Raw genomic sequence first — 20850 nt, 5'->3', positions numbered from 1 at the left:
TCTCTGTGTGCTTGTGTGTGTGTTCGGGCTGTGCAATTAATCGTATTTTAATCGCAACTACGATTTTGGCCTGCCTGCCACAATTACAAAAACAACATAATCGAAAAAAACAATTATTTAGCTTTGCTAGGTTGTGACAGTGACAACATATTTAATCTAATTAATTTGAGTCTAATTTATATTTATTTATCATATTTATATATGTTTAGTAGCTTGTGGAAGTGCGCTCCAAAATATTTGTTGATCTTGTTTATTGGTATTTACTATTTTGATATTATTTATTTAAATATATCATTTATTTAATTAATTTTTGTATTACCTTTTCAGTTGAATTATACGTTCTAGGTAATCAACAGTTAAAAAGATAATGTTCAAATTATTATTTGTTTTAAAGTTCAATAAATGGATATTTTCAAAGTCAATGAATAATCGTACTTAATAATCGTGATATTAATTATTGACCAACATAATCGTGATTATTGCCATAATCGAGCAGCGTGTGTGTGTGTGTGTGTGTGTGTGTGTGTGTGTGTGTGTATAAAATGTCCAGTTATACCAGATGTCCTTATAACTAAGGTATTGTTAGGCTAGTGTGTGTGTGTGTGTGTGTGGACTCGTTCTTATTACTTTGTGGGGCCAGTAAACAGGGAGAACACTTACGTTGTGGGGCCCATGTGCGTTGTGGGGCCCAACATGGTGGGCCCCACAAATATTAATGCTATAAATGAGCTCTAGGGCTTCCCCTTATATGCCTCTTGCTTTTTTTTCACTTGGCCCACAAGGTCACAAAATATGGAAAAGTGTGTAAACAATTTTTTTCCCCGGAGGCCATTCGGTGTAACTACAGTTATACACACTTCCTGAAAGTGTGTAACATTTAAGCCAATCAGATGCCGACAACCAAATCACGTGTGATGTGCGTAATCCCATGAGATATTGCGAGATCTCATGCAGCCATTTTCCCTGCATTGAATTACTTACATGAATGCCAACACATGGACTTTGCTGTGAGCAATAGGTAAGTTGATTTAATATGTTTTGGTTTAATATTATATTTATTTGGTTTATAACAAAGTTTCCCTCCACATTTATTGCAGTTGTTTCTTGATATGTTTCTAATTGTGATTAAGTAAGTAATAATTTGTAACTGCTCAGTAGGCTTTAGCTACCTATGTATCAGCTGCTTAGCAGTGCTAAGCGTAGCAGCTAAGTGCTAAGAATTTGCAATCGGGGTGCAACAGTATAGTGAATTAAGAGGCATTATTGACCATATTCAGGCTTTTGGTCAGAGATGGGTGAAGTCAGAGGTGCTAATATTAGCAGCTACTTAGCAGCAATTGCTAAGCAAAGCAGCTAAGTGTTAAGCATAGCAGCTAAGGGCTGTAGTGTACTAATGTAGAAGTACTCAGATCTTGGACTTGAGTAAGAGTAGAAGTACTCAGATCTTGTACTTGAGTAAAAGCAGAAGTACTCAGATCTTGTACTTGAGTAAAAGTACTCAGATCTTGGACTTGAGTAAAAGTACTCAGATATTGTAGTAAAAGTAGAAGTACTCAGATCTTGTAGTAAATGTAGAAGTACTCAGATCTTGTACTTGAGTAAATGAAGAAGTACTCAGATCTTGTACTTGAGTAAAAGTAGAAGTACTCAGATCTTGTACTTGAGTAAAAGTAGAAGTACTCAGATATTGTACTTGAGTAAAAGTAGAAGTACTCAGCGCTTGTAGTAAATGTAGAAGTACTCAGATATTCTACCTGAGTAAAAGTAGAAGTACTCAGACCTTGTAATTGAGTAAAAGTATAAGTACTCAGATTTTGCACTAAGGTAAAAGTAGAAGTAATCAGATCTTATACTTGAGTAACGGCCCGTCTATACTACAGGCATCAAAAAATCTTGAAGCTGGACGTGTCTGAGGCTTGGCGATTTCTCGCGCCCAAGGCGACCAACAACCAATCAGGAATCTCCCGCCCGCCCCCGGCATACAAAGCCTTGTTATGCCCTGTATATTATGCTACATTACTAGCTGTCCATTCAATGTTAAAACGAAGTAAACTGGATATAAACTCCCCAAACAGTTGAAAACCTACCAGTTTCACCAACTGTCTCTGCCACCTCCCGCCATGCCTGGTTCCTCCGGTTTAGGTCCCGGTAGGTGAACAGAGTACAGTCATACAGGACTGGGACACTTGCCACGGCAATGATTAATTTATCCTCCATTTTATGACATATGGAAAATAGTCAAGACCTGCGGTATCAGCATACACGCGGTTTGATTGGCTAGCGCTTGTACTGGCGGGAATTGCATAAACGGGATTTGATTGGCTGATGCCAAGCATCGAGCCTCAAAAGTTGAACATTGTTCAACTTTTGATGCCGACAGATGCTCGTGATGCTTGCAAAGCCATGCCATGCTCCCCACAATGCAGTTCGGCGAAGATTAAAATCTTCTACGTCAACCCATTCAAGTGAATGGGCGAAGCGTCGAAAGCATTTTTCGATGCCTGTAGTGTAGACGGGCCGTAAATGTAGAAGTACTCAGATCTTGTAGTAAAAGTAGAAGTACTCAAATATTGTACTTGAGTAAAAGTAGAAGTACTCAGATCTTGTAGTAAAAGTAGAAGTACTCAGATCTTGTACTTGAGTAAATGTAGAAGTACTCAGATCTTGTAGTAAATGTAGAAGTACTCAGATCTTGTACTTGAGTAAATGTAGAAGTACTCAGATCTTGTAGTAAAAGTAGAAGTACTCAGATCTTGTACTTGAGTAAAAGTAGAAGTACTCAGATCTTGTAGTAAAAGTAGAAGTACTCAGATCTTGTAGTAAATGTAGAAGTACTCAGATCTTGTAATTGAGTAAATGAAGAAGTACTCAGATCTTGTACTTGAGTAAATGTAGAAGTACTCAGATCTTGTAGTAAAAGTAGAAGTACTCAGATCTTGTACTTGAGTAAAAGTAGAAGTACTCAGATCTTGTAGTAAAAGTAGAAGTACTCAGATCTTGTAGTAAAAGTAGAAGTACTCAGATCTTGTAGTAAATGTAGAAGTACTCAGATCTTGTACTTGAGTAAATGAAGAAGTACTCAGATCTTGTACTTGAGTAAATGTAGAAGTACTCAGATCTTGTAGTAAATGTAGAAGTACTCAGATCTTGTACTTGAGTAAATGTAGAAGTACTCAGATCTTATACTTGAGTAAAAGTAGATGTAATCAGATATTGTAGTAAAAGTAGAAGTACTCAGATCTTGTACTTGAGTAAAAGTAGAAGTACTCAGATCTTGTAGTAAAAGTAGAAGTACTCAGATCTTGTAGTAAATGTAGAAGTACTCAGATATTGTACTTTAGTAAATGAAGAAGTACTCAGATCTTGTACTTGAGTAAATGTAGAAGTACTCAGATCTTGTAGTAAAAGTAGAAGTACTCAGATCTTGTAGTAAATGTAGAAGTACTCAGATCTTGTACTTGAGTAAATGTAGAAGTACTCAGATCTTGTAGTAAAAGTAGAAGTACTCAGATCTTGTAGTAAATGTAGAAGTACTCAGATCTTGTACTTTAGTAAATGTAGAAGTACTCAGATCTTGTACTTTAGTAAATGAAGAAGTACTCAGATCTTGTACTTGAGTAAATGTAGAAGTACTCAGATCTTGTAGTAAACGTAGAAGTACTCAGATCTTGTACTTGAGTAAAAGTAGAAGTACTCAGATCTTGTAGTAAAAGTAGAAGTACTCAGATCTTGTAGTAAAAGTAGAAGTACTCAGATCTTGTACTTGAGTAAAAATAAAAGTACTCAGATCTTGTAGTAAAAGTAGAAGTACTCAGATCTTGTACTTGAGTAAAAGTAGAAGTACTCAGTTCTGGTACTTTAGTTAAAGTAGAAGTACTCAGATATTATACTTGAGTAAATGTAAAAGTTCTCAATTATTGTACTTGAGTAAAAGTAGAAGTATTCAGATCTTGTACTTGAGTACAAGTAAAGATAGCATCAGGATTCAGGGAGTTAACAACGGCAATATTCCTGTGGTTCGTTTCACCGTGCATTTGCAGAGCGTGCTGCACGTGCACTTGATCGCCCTCCCCTCCCCCACTCTTACCAAGCTGTGCTGTGACTTCAGTAACAGGACAGAGCAGTGATGCAGTGACGCGTCTTAAAAACCGGAAGTAAGCTGCTGGTTCCCTCGCAACGTGATTTCTCCTCCATAGGATTTTGGAAAATGGCTCTAAATAAGGTCTGTGGAAAACGAACCTGTTAGATAAATGCACGTTTTCAGCCGGATAATATCCACATGTCTACCCTACTTTTATAATTTTTGAATTGATAGATTTATGATCGATATATTTATCATTAGAAAATCATTAGAAAGTGGGCTTGGTGATTAACACGGAACTGTATATACTGCAAAAGCACTTTATTTATGTTGTATGTTTTGTATTTAATTAACCTGTGTTTATGCAATGTATTCATGTGCAATGCTCAAATTAGTGAAGTTTACACAGGCACGGGGGGGGGGGGGGGGGGGGCAGCTCGGGGGATGAGAGGAGTGCGTGCAGACACGTGATGTAAAGTCTTGTTTTTACGTAAATTGAAGAACTGAAGTAAAGATCGTCTTGTTCTTTAAACGTATGCACACCTGGAAATCCTTTTTGTGTCCATGTGTGCAACAAATATTGGAGGCACTGCTGAGGTATTATTGTTTTGCCGTGTCTAAAGTAAAGATAGCATCAGGATTCATGGAGTTAACAACAGCAATATTCCTGTGGTTCGTTTCACCGTGCATTTGCAGAGCATGCTGCACGTGCACTTCATCGCCCTCCCCTCCCCCACTCTTACCCAGCTGTGCTGTGACTTCAGTAACAGGACAGAGCAGTGATGCAGTCTTAAAAACCGGACGTAAGCTGCTGGTTCCCTCGCAACGTGATTTCTCCTCCATAGGATTTTGGAAAATGGCTCTAAATAAGGTCTGTGGAAAACGAACCTGTTAGATAAATACACGTTTTCAGCCGGATAATATCCACATGTCTACCCTACTTTTATAATTTTTGAATTGATAGATTTATGATCGATATATTTTCATGATTTAGAAAATCATTAGAAAGTGGGCTTGGTGATTAACACGAACTGTATATACTGCAAAAGCACTTTAATTAAATACAAAACATACAACATAAATAACCTGTGTTTATGCAATGTATTCATGTGCAATGGTCAAATTAGTGAAGTTTACACAGGCACGGGGGGGGGGGGGGGGGGCAGCTCGGGGGATGAGAGGAGTGCATGCAGACACGTGATGTAAAGTCTTTTTTTTCGTCCAATCACTGTCTGTAATGCTGCCGCCTCAATCTGTCTTTAAACCATGTTTAAAACACGTTTTAGTTAGATAGCATCAGTATTCACGGAGTTAACTAAGGGAGAAACGAAAATATTGTGGTGCCTCGTTTTACCGTGAGTGAAAACGGTAAGTTTATATTTGGTCGGTGAGGCTGTGACGTTAGGCTGCGGTGGGAAGGAGAGGTTTTATTTCCGGCAACTCCTGTGAATGAAAGGATTTGTCTCGCCTCGAAAACGAAACTTAATTTTGCATGACATTATCTGTATATTCTATGTGTTATTCACTGTTAAATACGGCGTGGTTTTTAATCACTTTTATTCGGAGAAAGTGACCTGACGGTGAAGTAAGCTAAGCTTGTGTTATTGGTTCGGGCATCTTCGTGAAGGAGGGAGGGGGAGGGGCACAGCGCACACCCGCGAAAGTGAGATGAGGGAAGAACTCGTTATGGCATCGGAGGGAGAAGGGGGAGGGGATTTAAGGCTTCAACTGTGCTTTATGTGAGCATTATGTGAGCATCTGCTCTAGTTGGTCTCAGAGCCCCATAAATATAATGTATATATATTTTTATACTGTATATATGTTTTTTTTAAATATATATATAAATAAATGCATGTTTAAATTTCCCAAAATAAAACTTGCACCAATGCAATTCAAATGATGCTGCAGAAAAATAACTGCTTGAATGCCCTGTTGAGAAGCTCAAGAGGGAGTTTCTCAGGACATGCAGTACAATCGAAAACTTTTAGTGCACCTATCGCTGTCATGTGGCACTTCTCTCCTTAAAAGTGGTGTAAATAAATGGATATTTTACCTTTTTTAGCAAAAGAACGTTAGCTAGCTATTACTTTTCTTATTAAATTAAGTTGGAATATTATTGGCTTCAATAAGTTATGTGACAATTGTTAGCATTAAACCTCAGAATAAATGAACTTACTGACACTGCTGTGCACCTGCAAACATTGAAATATCCTGAACAGGATCAGGGTGTGATTAATAATAAAGAGTGTTCTTCTGTCTAACAGGTGAGATGGCTGACCATTTAAAAAAACAATGCAGAGATCAGTGAGAAAGAGACGGCTTGGTCCTCAACAGGATGCTGAACAGCACATTAAGTTGAGGACTGACAAGGCTGGTCTTGAAGAGCATTTTATCGACCAGTTTAAAGGTAAGTGCTTACAATGTTGTATGTTTTTAAATGAACACAAGCAAATAGTGCAAATCAAATCACAATATCTTAATTCATAATCCCAACATTGCTTCCTTTGTTCATTTTAACTCCAAAAAGTTACTTCTTACTGGCAGTATTATAATTTAAATCAAAAATCTATGCAATTATTAAAAAGCAAATGTTGTTATATTTGGTAACATTTTCTAAACATTCCTTCATCGATAAATCCAATACTTCAAGGTTTTGTAATAAGCCACTTACAAAAGTATAACGCACGTTTTTAAAACAAAAGAAACACCATATGCCTGTTAGACATCTCCACAAAGGTCAGGCTGGGCATCATATCAATGGGCCACATGGAAGTTGAGCATGTTCATGTATAATAATACAAATAGTTACCCCAATAACTGTTTTAGTCGAAAAAAGTTATTAGTCTGAATACATAATATATAAGCATCTATAGAGACAATTGGGTTATTATTTATTATTTTTTAGTCTTCATTTTTTTACAACAGTTGTTGTGATTTAAACATATCCCTCTATATTTAAATAAAACTTTTTTTGATAATCATTTTAATGTCATGTGTCTCAGAAACAGGTGAATATGTAAACCTTGCATTCTAACTTCCCACATGGCTGTAGTTTATTAATAATTATTTGTATTCAAATAAATGTTTAATCTGATTTCATTCTGCTCTAGCTGGGTTAAATATGGATTAACACAGACATATTCTCTATTTTACAAACATAAGAAGGTGCTACTTGTACATTGGCATGTCACACTGTTGTCTCCTGCGTTGTCTATTGCTGCTCTTAGTCTTTTGTATAATTTTGCATGGAAAACTATGTTGGAGAAGAGCAAATCTTAGTTTTGTAGTGCTGTGAATTACTTGAATTGGCTTATTGATAGAAAGATGAAAGAAGACTGAGGGGTTCTTGCCCTTTTCTCCAAAGTTGTCTTCAATACCATTTAAAGTTAACTCTTGAGATTTGACCTCAATTCACATTGAGATCTCCCTTTTTTTAACTTGCAATATAATGGCTTCAAACTAAAAATATGTTTAAGTGAATCATGTAATAAAGATTTCTTCTTACTTTAAAGGTCGAGGTGTGTTTGCTGCTAAAGTTTTCACAAAAGGAGTGTTTGTGATTGAGTACCGGGGCAAACTTTACAACCAGGATGATGTCAACACCAAAAACTACAGTGACACAGAAGCAACGTTCCTGTTTGATCTGAAATGGGATGGGAAATGTTTGTGGTAAGTCATAATAAATGCTATTGTTTGCTGTTGTAAAAATGCACTGCTCTTGTTAGAATCTCACATAAGAATAATCAATAATAGAATCTAGGGCTGCACGATATATCGTGTCGTGACGATAATCGCGATATTCAAATCGCAGGACGTGCAATATTAAGTAGGCAAATTAACTCAAACACGTCATGTTACAATTATTTTTGCTGCTTGCTACAAAAGGAAATCTCGCGCGGCTCTCATTTCAGGGGTACTTGAGTGAATGACATGCAGGCTCTGCATGCACAGCAAACCACCAATCACAATCATTCTTGATCAGAGGCCTGTACTACGAAGCCGGATCTTCGCTTAGCGAGCTAACTTCAGGGGAAACTCTGGGTTTCCGGTCCTACGACGCTGGTTCTCTTCTTATCGGGCTAGATCTCCATGGTAACTTATGCTGACAGCTCTGGACCAGGTTAGGTTCCAGGCTAGGAGATCAACTCGGTGAAAGCACTGCCTGCTGACCAATCAGAGCTCGTTGTGCGGAGGTTAAAGCGATCAAGTCATATTACAGGAGAAAAGAAATACAGAAAAGCTGCCTTTGCAGGAAAGACGGCCGGCAAAAATCACCGACTATGTGAACGTGAACATTAATAGAATATCACCTCCCATCTTCAGAGCAATCTGACTATTATAACATTAGTGTTAAGAAAGCTTAATTAAATATCTGCCACAACATAAGTAACCGGATCAGAGTAACATTAAGTACAGTCTGTGGCATATCACATCATAATGTATCGTATATCTCCTTATCTGAGTCAGCTGAGCCGTATCTGGCCGTGCAACACTCACAGTGTCACATACTGTATGCAGAAGTATTATTTAAGTTGACGAAACACTCGAGACAAATGTAATTAAAGTCAGATGGTGTCTTAGACGGGGCAGAGATATCATAAACCTGTTAATGTACGCATTCAAACACTTGTTCTGTTACCAGCTGTATTGACCTTGCAGGTGCAGCTATGTGGCTTTTATCCTGGATAAAGTGTTTAAGTCATGGATGTTTAAAGTTTAACTTCTTCATATGTCTAATATTATAGTTGACTTTTCATTAATGAAGTATGACGCTGCGCTGTCAGGACGCTTGTCCATATTTGTGATTGGTCAAATGTTGCTAACCTCGCCCCTTTCATGTGAACGCGCACTCAGCCGGACAGAGAAACCCTGGCTTAACGAGTTGATAACCAGCGTCGTAGGACCGCTTAGCGAGAGCGTGTTTGTTTTGGATTAGGTAAGCCGGGTAACTCAAACATATCCAGGTTATGATGAACCGGCTTCGTAGTTCAGGCCTCTGATCACAGCAGGATAACCGAGCTTGCTCAGCTTGTTGCTCTGATAACTTAAGATCCAGAAGTCCGTGACTAAAATCCTTCATCCGGTTAAATATTGTTAAAATAATAATAATAAAATATTTTTCTTCAATTCCTGTACTTTTTTCATATCCCAGGGGAAAGAAATATCGCAATGTCAGTTTTTTCCAATATCGTGCAGCCCTAATATAACCTGACCTTGTCTGTCTAATCTATTTTTCTTCATGATTTTCTTTTAAATGTAACTGACAATGCTCCACACTATATCCAAACCAAGTATGCAAGTTCTACTACTAACATTCAATCTCTATTTATTTAAGTCTTGATGCATCGGTTGAAGACAAGTCACTGGGTAGGCTTGTAAACGATGACCACAAAACGCCCAACTGCAAGATGAGAACCATTGTCCTTGATGGGATGCCACATCTCTGCCTGTTTGCCCTTAGAGACATCGCCCCAGGGGAAGAAATATCCTACAATTATGGGGATGCAGACTGGCCTTGGCGCAAACAGGTAAACATATGACTCAAAAGTAACACGTGATTTAACACATGTTTTTGTTTCCCTCCAAATAATTATAGTACCTAATTAATTTGTTGTTCGATTAACAAGTCATTTTAGATGGTTCAGATGTGGCAAACTATACTGGTATTGGAGAATTCATCAGATTTGCTATAAGTTTGGTCTGCTACCTCTATGAGCAAGTGGGGGAGTGATACTTTAATTGATGATGTATTTAATTAAAAGCAGAACTTGACAGATTTCACCTGACAACTTCAATGCCCTTGCTTGCTTTTCAGTTAGCTAATGTTTGCAGCTCATGAATATTACATTGCATTTAGCTGAGGCTTTTATCCAAAGCGACTTACAATAAGTGCGTTCGACCAGGAAGATACAAACTTGAAGAAAACAGAATCATATAAGTACATCAGGTTTCATAGAGCTAAAACATTTCAAGTGCTACTCAACTGGTTTTAGATAAGCCAGTCCTTTATTAGTATATAAGTGCTTTGTTAGTAATTCTATCTCTGGAAGTGGAGTCCAAAGAGATGAGTTTTCAGGCTGAAGAAGATGTGTAAGCTTTCTGCTGTCCTGATTTCAATGGGGAGCTCATTCCACCATTTTGGAGCCAGGATAGCAAACCCACGTGTTTCTGCTGATGGGAACTTGGGTCCCCCTCGCAGTGCGGGTGCAGCGAGCTGTTTGGCTGATGCAGAGCGGAGTGCACGTGCTGGGGTGTACGGTTTAACCATGTCCTGGATGTAGGAAGGGCCAGATCCATTTGCAGCATGGTACGCAAGTACCAGTGTCTTGAAGTGGATTCTAGCAGTTACCGGAAGCCAGTGAAGGGAGCGGAGGAGCGGCGTGGTGTGGGAGAATTTAGGAAGGTTGAAGACCAGACGAGCCGCTGCATTCTGGATGAGCTGCAGAGGTCGGAGGGCACATGCAGGTAGACCAGCCAGGAGGGAGTTGCAGTAGTCTAGGTGTGAGATGACGAGAGCCTGGACCAGAACCTGCATCGCTTTCTGGGTCAGGAGGGGACGTATCCTCCTGATGTTGTAAAGCGTGTATCTGCAGCAGCGGGTTATCTCAACATAAATGTTTACTATCTTCTTAGTGTATTCTTGTTTTATCTAAGTTCCAGGTGACGAATGAGCAGTATTATCCAGAGGCAGTTGAGGAGGAGAGCCCCCCCATAGAGTTGACTTCCCTCAAAACATCCACAACAGACCGTTCTTCTACCGAGGTAATTTAGTAATATAGAGGTGTCTCCACAATCTCATTATGTTGTGCCTTTCACTATGTAGTCCCCATACCAAGACAGGAACTTTCTTTTCGATCTCTTTTTCTGATACAGCTTTAATCCCGTTTCTAATTGGGTGATTTGGAACGATCTGACAGAGGAAACTGAATTGGTTTCATATTTTTAGACTACCCTTGGTGGGACTTGTTACAGACACCTGTCACACACACTTGTTTCTAGTCTTGTCCTCATGGGGCCCTCCCGTTTGGTTTTAACTTGAAGTCATTTAAAAATATTTTGGCAATACCTTTAAGTGTCTAAACTCAAGTTGTTGTGGGCATATGTTTATACTATTTGAGCATAAGCATGTTTCAAACGGTGATCGTTTACCTTAGCCTTGATGGGACTTGTTGCATAAACCTGTCACACACACTTGTTTCCAGTCTTGTCCTCATGGGGCCCTCCCGTTTGGTTATAGCTTGAAGTGATTTCTAAATATTTGTGCAACACCTTTTAGTCTCTAAACTCAAGTTGTTGGAGGCATCATTCTACACCCTCTGAGCCTGTGCATGTTTGAAAGGGGTAATTTTAATGCAATCCATTGCAACCCCTTTATGATATGTTCAGACCACATTAATGAATAATGCCAGGACTTTGCTTTGATTCAAATCTAGTTTCAGAAACAGTTTTTGATTTAGCTAACTGTGGTAACTCATAAATGTTTACTATCTTCTTGGTGCATTCTTGTTTTATCTAAGTTCCAGGTGACGAATGAGCAGTATTATCCAGAGGCAGTTGAGGAGGAGAGCCCCCCCATAGAGTTGACTTCCCTCAAAACATCCACAACACACCGTTCTTCTACCGAGGTAATTTAGTAATATAGAGGTGTCTCCACAATCTCATTATGTTGTGCCTTTCACTATGTAGTCCCCATACCAAGACAGGAACTTTATTTTCGATCTCTTTTTCTGATACAGCTTTAATCCCGTTTCTAATTGGGTGATTTGGAACGATCTGACAGAGGAAACTGAATTGGTTTCATATTTTTAGACTAGCCTTGGTGGGACTTGTTACAGACACCTGTCACACACACTTGTTTCTAGTCTTATCCTCATGGGGCCCTCCCGTTTGGTTTTAACTTGAAGTCATTTAAAAATATTTTGGCAATACCTTTAAGTGTCTAAACTCAAGTTGTTGTGGGCATATGTTTATACTATTTGAGCATAAGCATGTTTCAAACGGTGATCGTTTACCTTAGCCTTGATGGGACTTGTTGCATAAACCTGTCACACACACTTGTTTCTAGTCTTGTCCTCATGGGGCCCTCCCGTTTGGTTATAGCTTGAAGTGATTTCTAAATATTTTGGCAATACCTTTTAGTCTCTAAACTCAAGTTGTTGGAGGCATCATTCTACACCCTCTGAGCCTGTGCATGTTTGAAAGGGGTAATTTTAATGCAATCCATTGCAACCCCTTTATGATATGTTCAGACCACAGTAATGAATAATGCCAGGACTTTGCTTTGATTCAAATCTAGTTTCAGAAACAGTTTTTGATTTAGCTAACTGTGGTAACTCATGAATATTTACTATCTTCTTAGTGCATTCTTGTTTTATCTAAGTTCCAGGTGACGAATGAGCAGTATTATCCAGAGGCAGTTGAGGAGGAGAGCCCCCCCATCGAGTTGACTTCCCTCAAAACATCCACAACAGACCGTTCTTCTACCGAGGTAATTCAGTAATATAGGGCTCTCTCCACAATCAGTTTTTCTTCTGTTAATCTACTTTTGTTCGGTAATGATTTCAAGTAATTTTAAAGACATGAAAAATATGGACAGATTTATGTATTATATTTTGAGACCCCTGTATTAGAACATGCCGTGCAATTTGTTTTAGCCAAAGGGCTGTTGCAGAAAGACATTTTACAGAAGGCAACCTATTAATGTCAATATATTACTTATTTACTATTTTAAGGCATACTGTTTTGTGTTTATTTCTATATAGCTTTTTACTGTCAGATGGTACTCTCTAGTGGATTATCCTGACACTGATGAAGAGGATGAAGATTTTATTCCAAACTGTGATGAAGGCAATCCGAAGCTCAGGATAACAGAAGATGTTCTGGTAGGCTCAGATACTTTGAATGCAAGTTCATTTTTTTTCTCTGCACTGTTTCAAAGGTCCTCCCTTTACAGTTGAGTGTATTGGAATGCAAACATAAATAAATAAGTATTCAATGACAAACCTTTTTTGTTTTGCAGATGGATAGAGTTCCAGATTTTTCGAGTGATGAAGGTTCAGAGTGCCCTTCGACCTCAAATTTTGAAAGAGCTCCCCTCAGGCAGAGAAGAGCCTGTTGCCGTCCAGTAAGCCACTTTTTACTCTTCCATGTTGTCACTTAAAGGGTAGCACCAACCAAAATCAACAACAGTTTCACTTATTAGAGTGCCAGGCATGCATGTTGACAATGCATTTTAGGTAGTGCTTACATTTAAGTTGTAATTATGTTCAATGTTTTCAATACTAACTCCAAAAGTGTCTTTAAAGATGTGTTACTGGTTGTTGTCTTTTAAGATTTCATCTGAATTTGACACATCCAATTAGTTATGACAACATTTAATAGAATATTGAAATCTTAAAAATGACTTCAACTCAAAGTATTCTGAATTTCAGCCAACCCTTCCTAATATGAATTAATGATAACAAGTGTAGTCAGTTCAAGCTATAATAAACAATAATTTTGAGGGCGAGTATTAACTATGTTTTTTTATTCTCAAGATTCAAACGGATCTTGCAGGGTCAGATGTATCTACGGCAGATAGCGAAGAAGAATACGTTCCAAGTCCCAGAGAAAGAGAAAGCAGACAGTGAGGGCAACATTGAAATACCAATTGCCAAGAAGTCCAGTCAGTCATCCAGGGAAAGCAAAAACATTTCACATTGCAGAGCAGTAACTAAAGGGAACATGGAGCAGTCACATACAACAAACAAAACAAGTGACTTAATGCCCCCTGATAACGAGCCGGCCGTATTTGTGAATGCAGTAATGAAGACAGAGGATGGATCAAGAAAATATAATAAAAAACACCACTGCTATTATTGTGAACTACAAGTTCAAAAAATGTCCAGACACCTGGTACGTAAACACAACGATAAAGTAGAAGTTGGAAAAGCAATGAGTTTCCCAATAAAGTCCAAGGAAAGACGACTGCAATTAGATTTCATCAGAAATAAAGGGAACTTTGCACACAATAGTCAAGTTTTGGAAGACGGAGAAGGAAAACTTATTCCGTACAAGCAACCCCGCAGAAATACCGATGGAAAAGAATGTATGCATTGTATCTATTGCTATGGTTTGTTTTCAAGGAAGGTTTTGTGGCGCCATTTTCAATCCTGCAAATTCAAACCTGAAGGTAATAGATCTAAAGGCAGATCAAGAGTCCAAGCATTATGTGCTTTTGCTGAACCAGCTCCAGATGGATTTAGTGACGCATACTGGAAGTTCTTAAGTGATATGCATCAAGACAAGATTACGATTGCTGTGAAGGAAGACAGATTTATTCTACAGTTTGGTTACAGATTGTTTAAGAAAAATGAGAGGGTAACCAGCCAACTTCAACACATCTGACAAAAACTGAGGGAGCTGGGTCGACTGTTGCTGGCAGCTAAAGAAGTTACGACTGTGAAGAAGACAATCAAAGAACTTATTAAGCCTGACAGGTATGGTGATGTTGTAAATGCTGCAAGATGCCTCGCTGGTTTTAGTGATGACACTGGCAAATATCAACGTCCATCTCTTGCCCGCAAAGTTGGGCACAGCTTGCTTTCATTGGCCATGTTCCTCAAGTCTGAAGGGATGAAGTCCAACGATAAAGAAACTGCCAACGATGCTGAGGAATTTGCGCAGCTATACAAAGAAAGTTGGAAATTTGACATTGCAAGCCAAGCGCTAACTCAACTTGAACAGTCCAAGTGGAACTCCTCAACTCCTTCCATTCACAAAAGACGTCCAACATCTTCATTCTCATTTATCTGAGAAACAGCTTGAATGCGTGAAGGACCTAAAAGAAGAGGTATCGCCGTCTAACTGGAAAGACTTGGCCAAAGTCACCCTGGCTCAAGTGATCCTCTTCAACCGCCGGAGAGAAGGAGAAGTATCCAGAATGGCCGTTTCAGCGTATTTATCCAGAGACTTATCGGAAACGCATGAGGATGTAAACTTGGCACTAACAACACTAGAGCAGAAGCTTTGCAACCATTTTGTCCGTATAACCATAGTTGGAAAGAGAGGAAGAAAAGTTCCAGTACTCCTCACCCCGCTGATGAGGGAATCACTTGACACTCTGATTCAAAAGCGAGAAGAATGTGGGGTACTCAAAGAAAACGTCTTCTTGTTTGCGTTGCCAAATTCTGTCCATCACCTCAGGGGTTCTGATTGCTTGAGGCAGTTTGTGCATGAATGTAAAGATATCAAGAATCCAAAAGCACTGACCTCAACGAAACTCAGGAAACACATTGCTACTCTTTCAACCGTTCTGAATCTCAAGACAACGGAACTTGACCAGTTAGCAGATTTCCTTGGGCATAACATCGAAGTCCACCGAAAGCACTACCGCCTTCCAGAAGGAACCCTCCAGCTTGCTAAAATAAGCAAGGTTCTGCTGGCATTGGAACAGGGACGAATAGGCGAATACAAAGGGATGAATCTGGATGAGATCCACATTGATGTGAACGGTATAATATCCAATATATATGTTGTTTTTTTAAATACAATTTAAAACGGGACATCATTGTCAACCTTTTTAAATCATACTCTTTCAGAATAAAAATACATTTCGTTTTTGGAGTTTGTTTTTAAAATGTAACTACAATATTTTATTCCAACTATTTGTATCCTTAGGTGAGCTGTTTATGTATTACTTTTCCAATCAGTTGATATTCATAGGTATATCACAAATGTTCAGCTTTTCAACTTATTAGTTCATTTTCTATCATTTCAGAAACTGTTGACATGGATGGCTGTTACCAAGAGGACATGGAAGGTATGTTAAGCCATTATAACAAAACACACAACATAACAACACACACCATTTAATGCAGAAGTAGTCCACTGCAGTGCATTACCTGACGGCTAGTCGAATACGGCATTTATCATTTGAAACTTGAGAATTGATTTGACATAAACAAATATGGGGTTGCCGTATTAAAAACCTGCCATCTCTGGGTTTTGCACATAGACATATTATATACGAACCAAGTCCGTGTTTCGCTGCATTCCTTGATTTCCAGTTATAACGCCGGACTCCGCCGCCCGGAGCTAACGGAGCCGCAGGCGGCTAGCTCCGTCCGCCGGGACGCACAGCACGACATTTTAATTGTCTGGTATTTGTAACAACATTCCCTAAAAGGCATAATCACCACAAAAACGGCTAAAGGGTCAAGTACAGTAACTACAACTAGCTAACGTTGTAGCCTAGCAGAGTGGACAAGTTGCTGTTAGCTGACAGTGAGGCACGTACCTGTCCATCAACGTGACCACGCCCTAATTTATGCAATAACTTTAAGACCTAATATAAATAAAAGGGTTGCGTTATAAAACAATTCACTCAACAATTAATAATCTTTAAGGTGGAATCTAACTATATCCCGAATAATTTGTATTGCATCCAGGGGTAGAAACATATTTATTTCTGCTGTAAAGTTGGGCATTTTAACATGGGGGTCTATGGAAATTGCTCCTTTCTGCAGTCATCCCCCATCGGCCAATAGATTAACTGAATTTTGTGGCTCTTCCTTATTGGCCTCCCGGCTCTGCCCCAGAGTTTGCCGCTTGGTTTTGCACTACTATTTTGAGGGCTAGTCTGAGTCTGAAAAAGGAGGGAGGATTATATCCTTCATAGTTGACCACTATATCATGGAACAATGTAAGCTAAATCAAGATGAAAAAGTCATGTTTGATAAACCAAATGGTCTTGATCATGGCAATGTGATTGCTTTCACAATGACAGAAGATAATATGCATGATATTTATCCTAATTTGTCCTCTTTTACTGACAGCCACTGCATATTTTGAGTCCATATCTCTTGTCTGTAAAAACGATTTTCTGTATCTAGATGCCAGTATGCAGGAAGCTGAAGAGTCTGAAGGTGAGGCCAGCATGTCATCCCTTCAAGATGGTACAAGAAAGGTCCTGACGAAACACCAGAAGTCGGCTAAAAAGAGAGGTATATATTCATGCTAGACATTCATTTAATGTATTCTCTGACAGTGCCTCAAGTTTAGCTATGTCACTGATCACCATGATGTTCACTTGAAAAGTACAAAAATGCATTTACTCATCAGAAAATAGCAAGATGGTCTCAATATAAATGTTGGTAAAAAAAAACTAAATTGAGTACTTCATGTTAGCACTGTAACTAAATATGCTGAATATATAGAAACCATAACCAATTAATCAAAACTCAAACCAAATAAAGATACTACTATATTTTGATTATAAGTAAAGGAACATCTGACATTACCAATCAAGCTATACTTCTTATTAGAAAACAATAATTATGTCATGGGGTTAACAAATAACTAGCACCAACAATGACAATGATCTTGATCCAAAGTCTTTTACAAACAACTACTTCATATTTAAAGTCTCCGTGTCTCTCTTTAATATATTTCTAATCAAATGTTTTCTTTATCCAGATGCCGTAATACAAGACACTGAAGAGTCGGAAGGTGAGGCCAGCATGTCATCCCTTCAAGATAGTACAAGAAAGGTCCTGACGAAACACCAGAAGTCGGCTAAAAAGAGAGGTGAGATGAAAAGGGACTACAATGAGGGTTAGATTGTTTCCCTGTTTAATAGGTTGAAAAGAGGATAACGCAGAGTGATGAATCAGCAATGACCGTTTAAATAAATCCCTTTTTTATACAGTTTGACAAATCAAACATTTCATGAGAAATACCTTTTATTTTCTAATTCTGATAACAATACTGTAAAGTTTAAACCATATGACATATATTCATGCTAGCAATTTATTTAATTTATTCTCTGACAGTGCCTCATCAATTCTTGCTATGGATCAATGAATGTGAGACGTGTTCTGGAAGTAATATAGTCTGTGTTTACATTAGCATCGCTAACACTCAGAGCTAACCTGTACTGGAGAGAGTATGTGTAAAGAAGCAGGAAATAAAAAGAAACTCACCTTGTGGTAAACCTCAGAGAGATTCATAACTGTATGATACTGAGTCTTAGGCTTCTTAAACCTATAACATGTTCTTTAATGTCCACCTAGGGAAAGAAATGGTTGTGAAGCGCATCTGGACATCTGAGGAAATTGCTGCTGTGGAACGACACTTGAGAAGATGGATATTTATGAATCAGGTTCCAGGAAAAGAGGCCTGTGAGGATTGCATCTCTGCCGAACCACAAGCCCTATCAAATAGGGACTGGAGAGCTGTTAAATATTACATCAAAAATAGAATATCTGCTCTCCGAAGGAAGTTGGTATGAAACCATTTGAAAATATTTTCAATGCTAGGCTGATGTTAGGCCTTTTTTTTTGTCTTCGGATATGTTCTGAAGTTGGAAATTTTTTTGTTTAAACAATACAGAAAAACATAAGGAAATTGGTATAAAACCATTGCAAAATACTTTCAATGTTAGGCCTTTTTTTTGTCTTCGGATATGTTCTGAAGTTGGAAATTTTTTTGTTTAAACAATACAGAAAAACATAAGGAAATTGGTATAAAACCATTGCAAAATACTTTCAATGTTAGGCTGATGTTCGGCCTTTTTTTTGTCTTCGGATATGTTCTGAAGTTGGACATTTTTTTGTTTAAACAATACAGAAAAACATAAGGAAATTGGTATAAAACCATTGCAAAATACTTTCAATGTTAGGCTGATGTTAGGCCTTTTTTTTGTCTTCGGATATGTTCTGAAGTTGGAAATTTTTTTGTTTAAACAATACAGAAAAACATAAGGAAATTGGTATAAAACCATTGCAAAATACTTTCAATGTTAGGCTGATGTTAGGCCTTTTTTTGTTGTCTTCAGATATGTTCTGAAGTTGTACATTTTGCGCAAACAATACAGAAAAACATAATAATTTTGACATAAATGTTTATTGCATTAAAAGAATGTTGTAGAGAGTTTATATTAATTATTATTATTAATAATTAGTGTTGGGTATGTTTCCTAGCTACTACTTCTCCCATTCACAAATCCGAAACCAAATAAAAAAATCTATTAATATGTAACGAATATATTCCATTTCAGAGCAGAAGAAATAGCCTTCAAGGGTCCAACTCTGCACATACATCATTCAGCAGGGCACAGTGAAGCTCAAACATTCAACTGTATGAACAAGCAATACTTTGAAATGCAAAAGTGTGTGTGGTTGTGTACAAGAGTCTCTTTAATCAATTTTTTCAATTCAATTCTAGCGTCAAATTCGTGAGACACGTTCTCGCGGTAGCTAATCAGCGGTGAGGATCTCAGCCTGACGCTGGATCAGAAAACCTCAGCCGTTAGCTGTTAGCACTCAGAGCTCACAGCTCCTCATATCTGTTCAGAAACTGGACAAAAGTTAAACATGAACAAAACACAGACTGTCTGTGTCATGGCGAATACAGCCGCTGTTGTATCTGTGCCTGTATCATGTTGTTGTGAGTCCGGATGGAGCATATACAACGTTTGTTTAGCCTGGTCGATCCGATCTCCATTCAAAAAATACGCATTCTAAAAGGTTTTTCGCCTGCCGTCTTGTCTGCAGAATTGCATTAATTCATGGTTTTTACTAACCGGTATCAGTATGTTGTTTCTTCGGCATCATTTTGAAACGTGTATTACAATTAAATCACGGTAAGTTCATGGGTATAAGCCCCACCCCCTCTCCAGCACGTCCTGTTTGAATGACAGAAGTAAACACAGCTGACAGCCACGGTGAAATTAGAGCGATGCAAATATTTGCATCGCGTCCGGTGTGAACGCAGCATAATGCAGTTCAGATACAAGACCACTGTTCTGACGCCTTTAAAGCAACTTTGAGATGTTAACAGTGCGCGGGGCACAAAGGCCATGGTGGCTGTAGCACGTACAATTATTTTCGGGGCATCACGGCCAGACCGAGGGGCAACAACGGCCATGGCCATTGTGGTCGCCGTGAAATTCCTAACCTGGTAACAAGGAAAGTCCATCCAACTCAATAATGTGTCTAGTAACTCTGATCCCTTCCAAGATATGTAAACTAGAAATATGTGTGTGTCTGATCCCTTCCAAGATATGAAAACTAGAAATATGTGTGTGTGTGTGTATAATGGACCTCATAAGTGCTGACCGCTAGAAACTGAGCCCCACTAAGTGGGTAAAAAACTAGCGTGATGACAAAAGCTTGGAATTATGTTTATTTCAAGTGGTTTTTGTGATTCTAATTTTTTTTCTATATTGCCAGATTTTTAACGGAGGTCTAGTATAGTTGGAAAGGGTGGACCCCACAATTGGGTAAAATCAGTTCGGGCCCCACAATTGAGTTGCACAAGGATGTGTGTGTATGTGTGTGTGTGTGTGTGTGTGTGTGCGTGCATAAAATGTCCAGTTGTACCAGATGTCCTTATAACTAAGGTATTGTTAGGCTAGTGTGTGTGTGTGTGTGTGTTGCTATACTTGTGAGGACCACTTATTGAGAAACAAGTCATTCTGTGAGGACCGTTTTGGTTGTGAGGACCTTTTGGGTGGTCCTCACTAAATAAATGCTGAAATACTCCCCTTATGGCCTGCACAACATGCTGTGTAATTTTCAGCAAAAGTCCCAACAAGAATAGTAACTATGGAAATGGTCGTTTTCTCCTGTGCTCTTGGGCTCCAACTAGAGGACACACACTTGTACTGCATCCACTTGTACTGCAAATGTTCTGTTTGGCTGGAGCCTCCCTAGCTGGTGGAATTTTTGATTGGTCACTGCAGTCACACTGCTTAACTAGGGAGGGGTAAGGAGGGAGGGGGAAATATA

General features: G+C 38.6%; 2 protein-coding genes across 11 annotated transcripts in view; one reads left to right on the top strand and one right to left on the bottom strand.

Moving 5' to 3' along the window:
* Window positions 1–20850, bottom strand: part of LOC307044209 (gamma-aminobutyric acid receptor subunit pi-like) — a 241866-nt gene that overhangs the window by 59966 nt on the left and 161050 nt on the right. The gene's annotated exons all lie outside the window — the stretch shown is intronic.
* On the top strand, window positions 3616–18996 carry LOC307043170 (N-lysine methyltransferase KMT5A-A-like). 10 transcript variants are annotated; one of them, XM_079687458.1, is made up of 14 exons: window positions 3616–4222; window positions 4778–4952; window positions 6346–6488; window positions 7594–7750; window positions 9417–9609; window positions 10736–10843; window positions 11599–11706; window positions 12462–12569; window positions 12844–12963; window positions 13101–13205; window positions 15840–15881; window positions 16954–17064; window positions 17537–17647; window positions 18133–18996. In XM_079687458.1, exons 3-12 carry the CDS (start codon window positions 6374–6376, stop codon window positions 17032–17034), a joined length of 1137 nt encoding a protein of 378 aa, XP_079543584.1. In that variant the 5' UTR covers window positions 3616–4222; window positions 4778–4952; window positions 6346–6373; the 3' UTR covers window positions 17035–17064; window positions 17537–17647; window positions 18133–18996. The 10 variants fall into 10 exon arrangements, with proteins under 10 accessions (XP_079543584.1, XP_079543581.1, XP_079543583.1 ...); XM_079687455.1 differs by lacking the exon at window positions 3616–4222 and having other exon boundaries at window positions 4506–4952; XM_079687457.1 differs by lacking the exons at window positions 3616–4222; window positions 4778–4952 and adding an exon at window positions 5296–5449.

Source organism: Notothenia rossii, assembly GCF_949606895.1.
Source record: "Notothenia rossii genome assembly, chromosome: 6".
Taxonomy (NCBI): domain Eukaryota; kingdom Metazoa; phylum Chordata; class Actinopteri; order Perciformes; family Nototheniidae; genus Notothenia; species Notothenia rossii.
This window is presented reverse-complemented; position numbering and strand designations above follow the sequence as displayed.

Coding starts and splice junctions, on each gene's coding strand:
- LOC307043170 (XM_079687458.1), top strand. CDS start 6,374: ATGCAGAGATCAGTGAGAAAGAGACGGCTTGGTCCTCAACAGGATGCT. Junction 11,707..12,461: donor CACACCGTTCTTCTACCGAG/GTAATTTAGTAA, acceptor GTTTTATCTAAG/TTCCAGGTGACGAATGAGCA. Junction 15,882..16,953: donor TTACCAAGAGGACATGGAAG/GTATGTTAAGCC, acceptor TTCTGTATCTAG/ATGCCAGTATGCAGGAAGCT.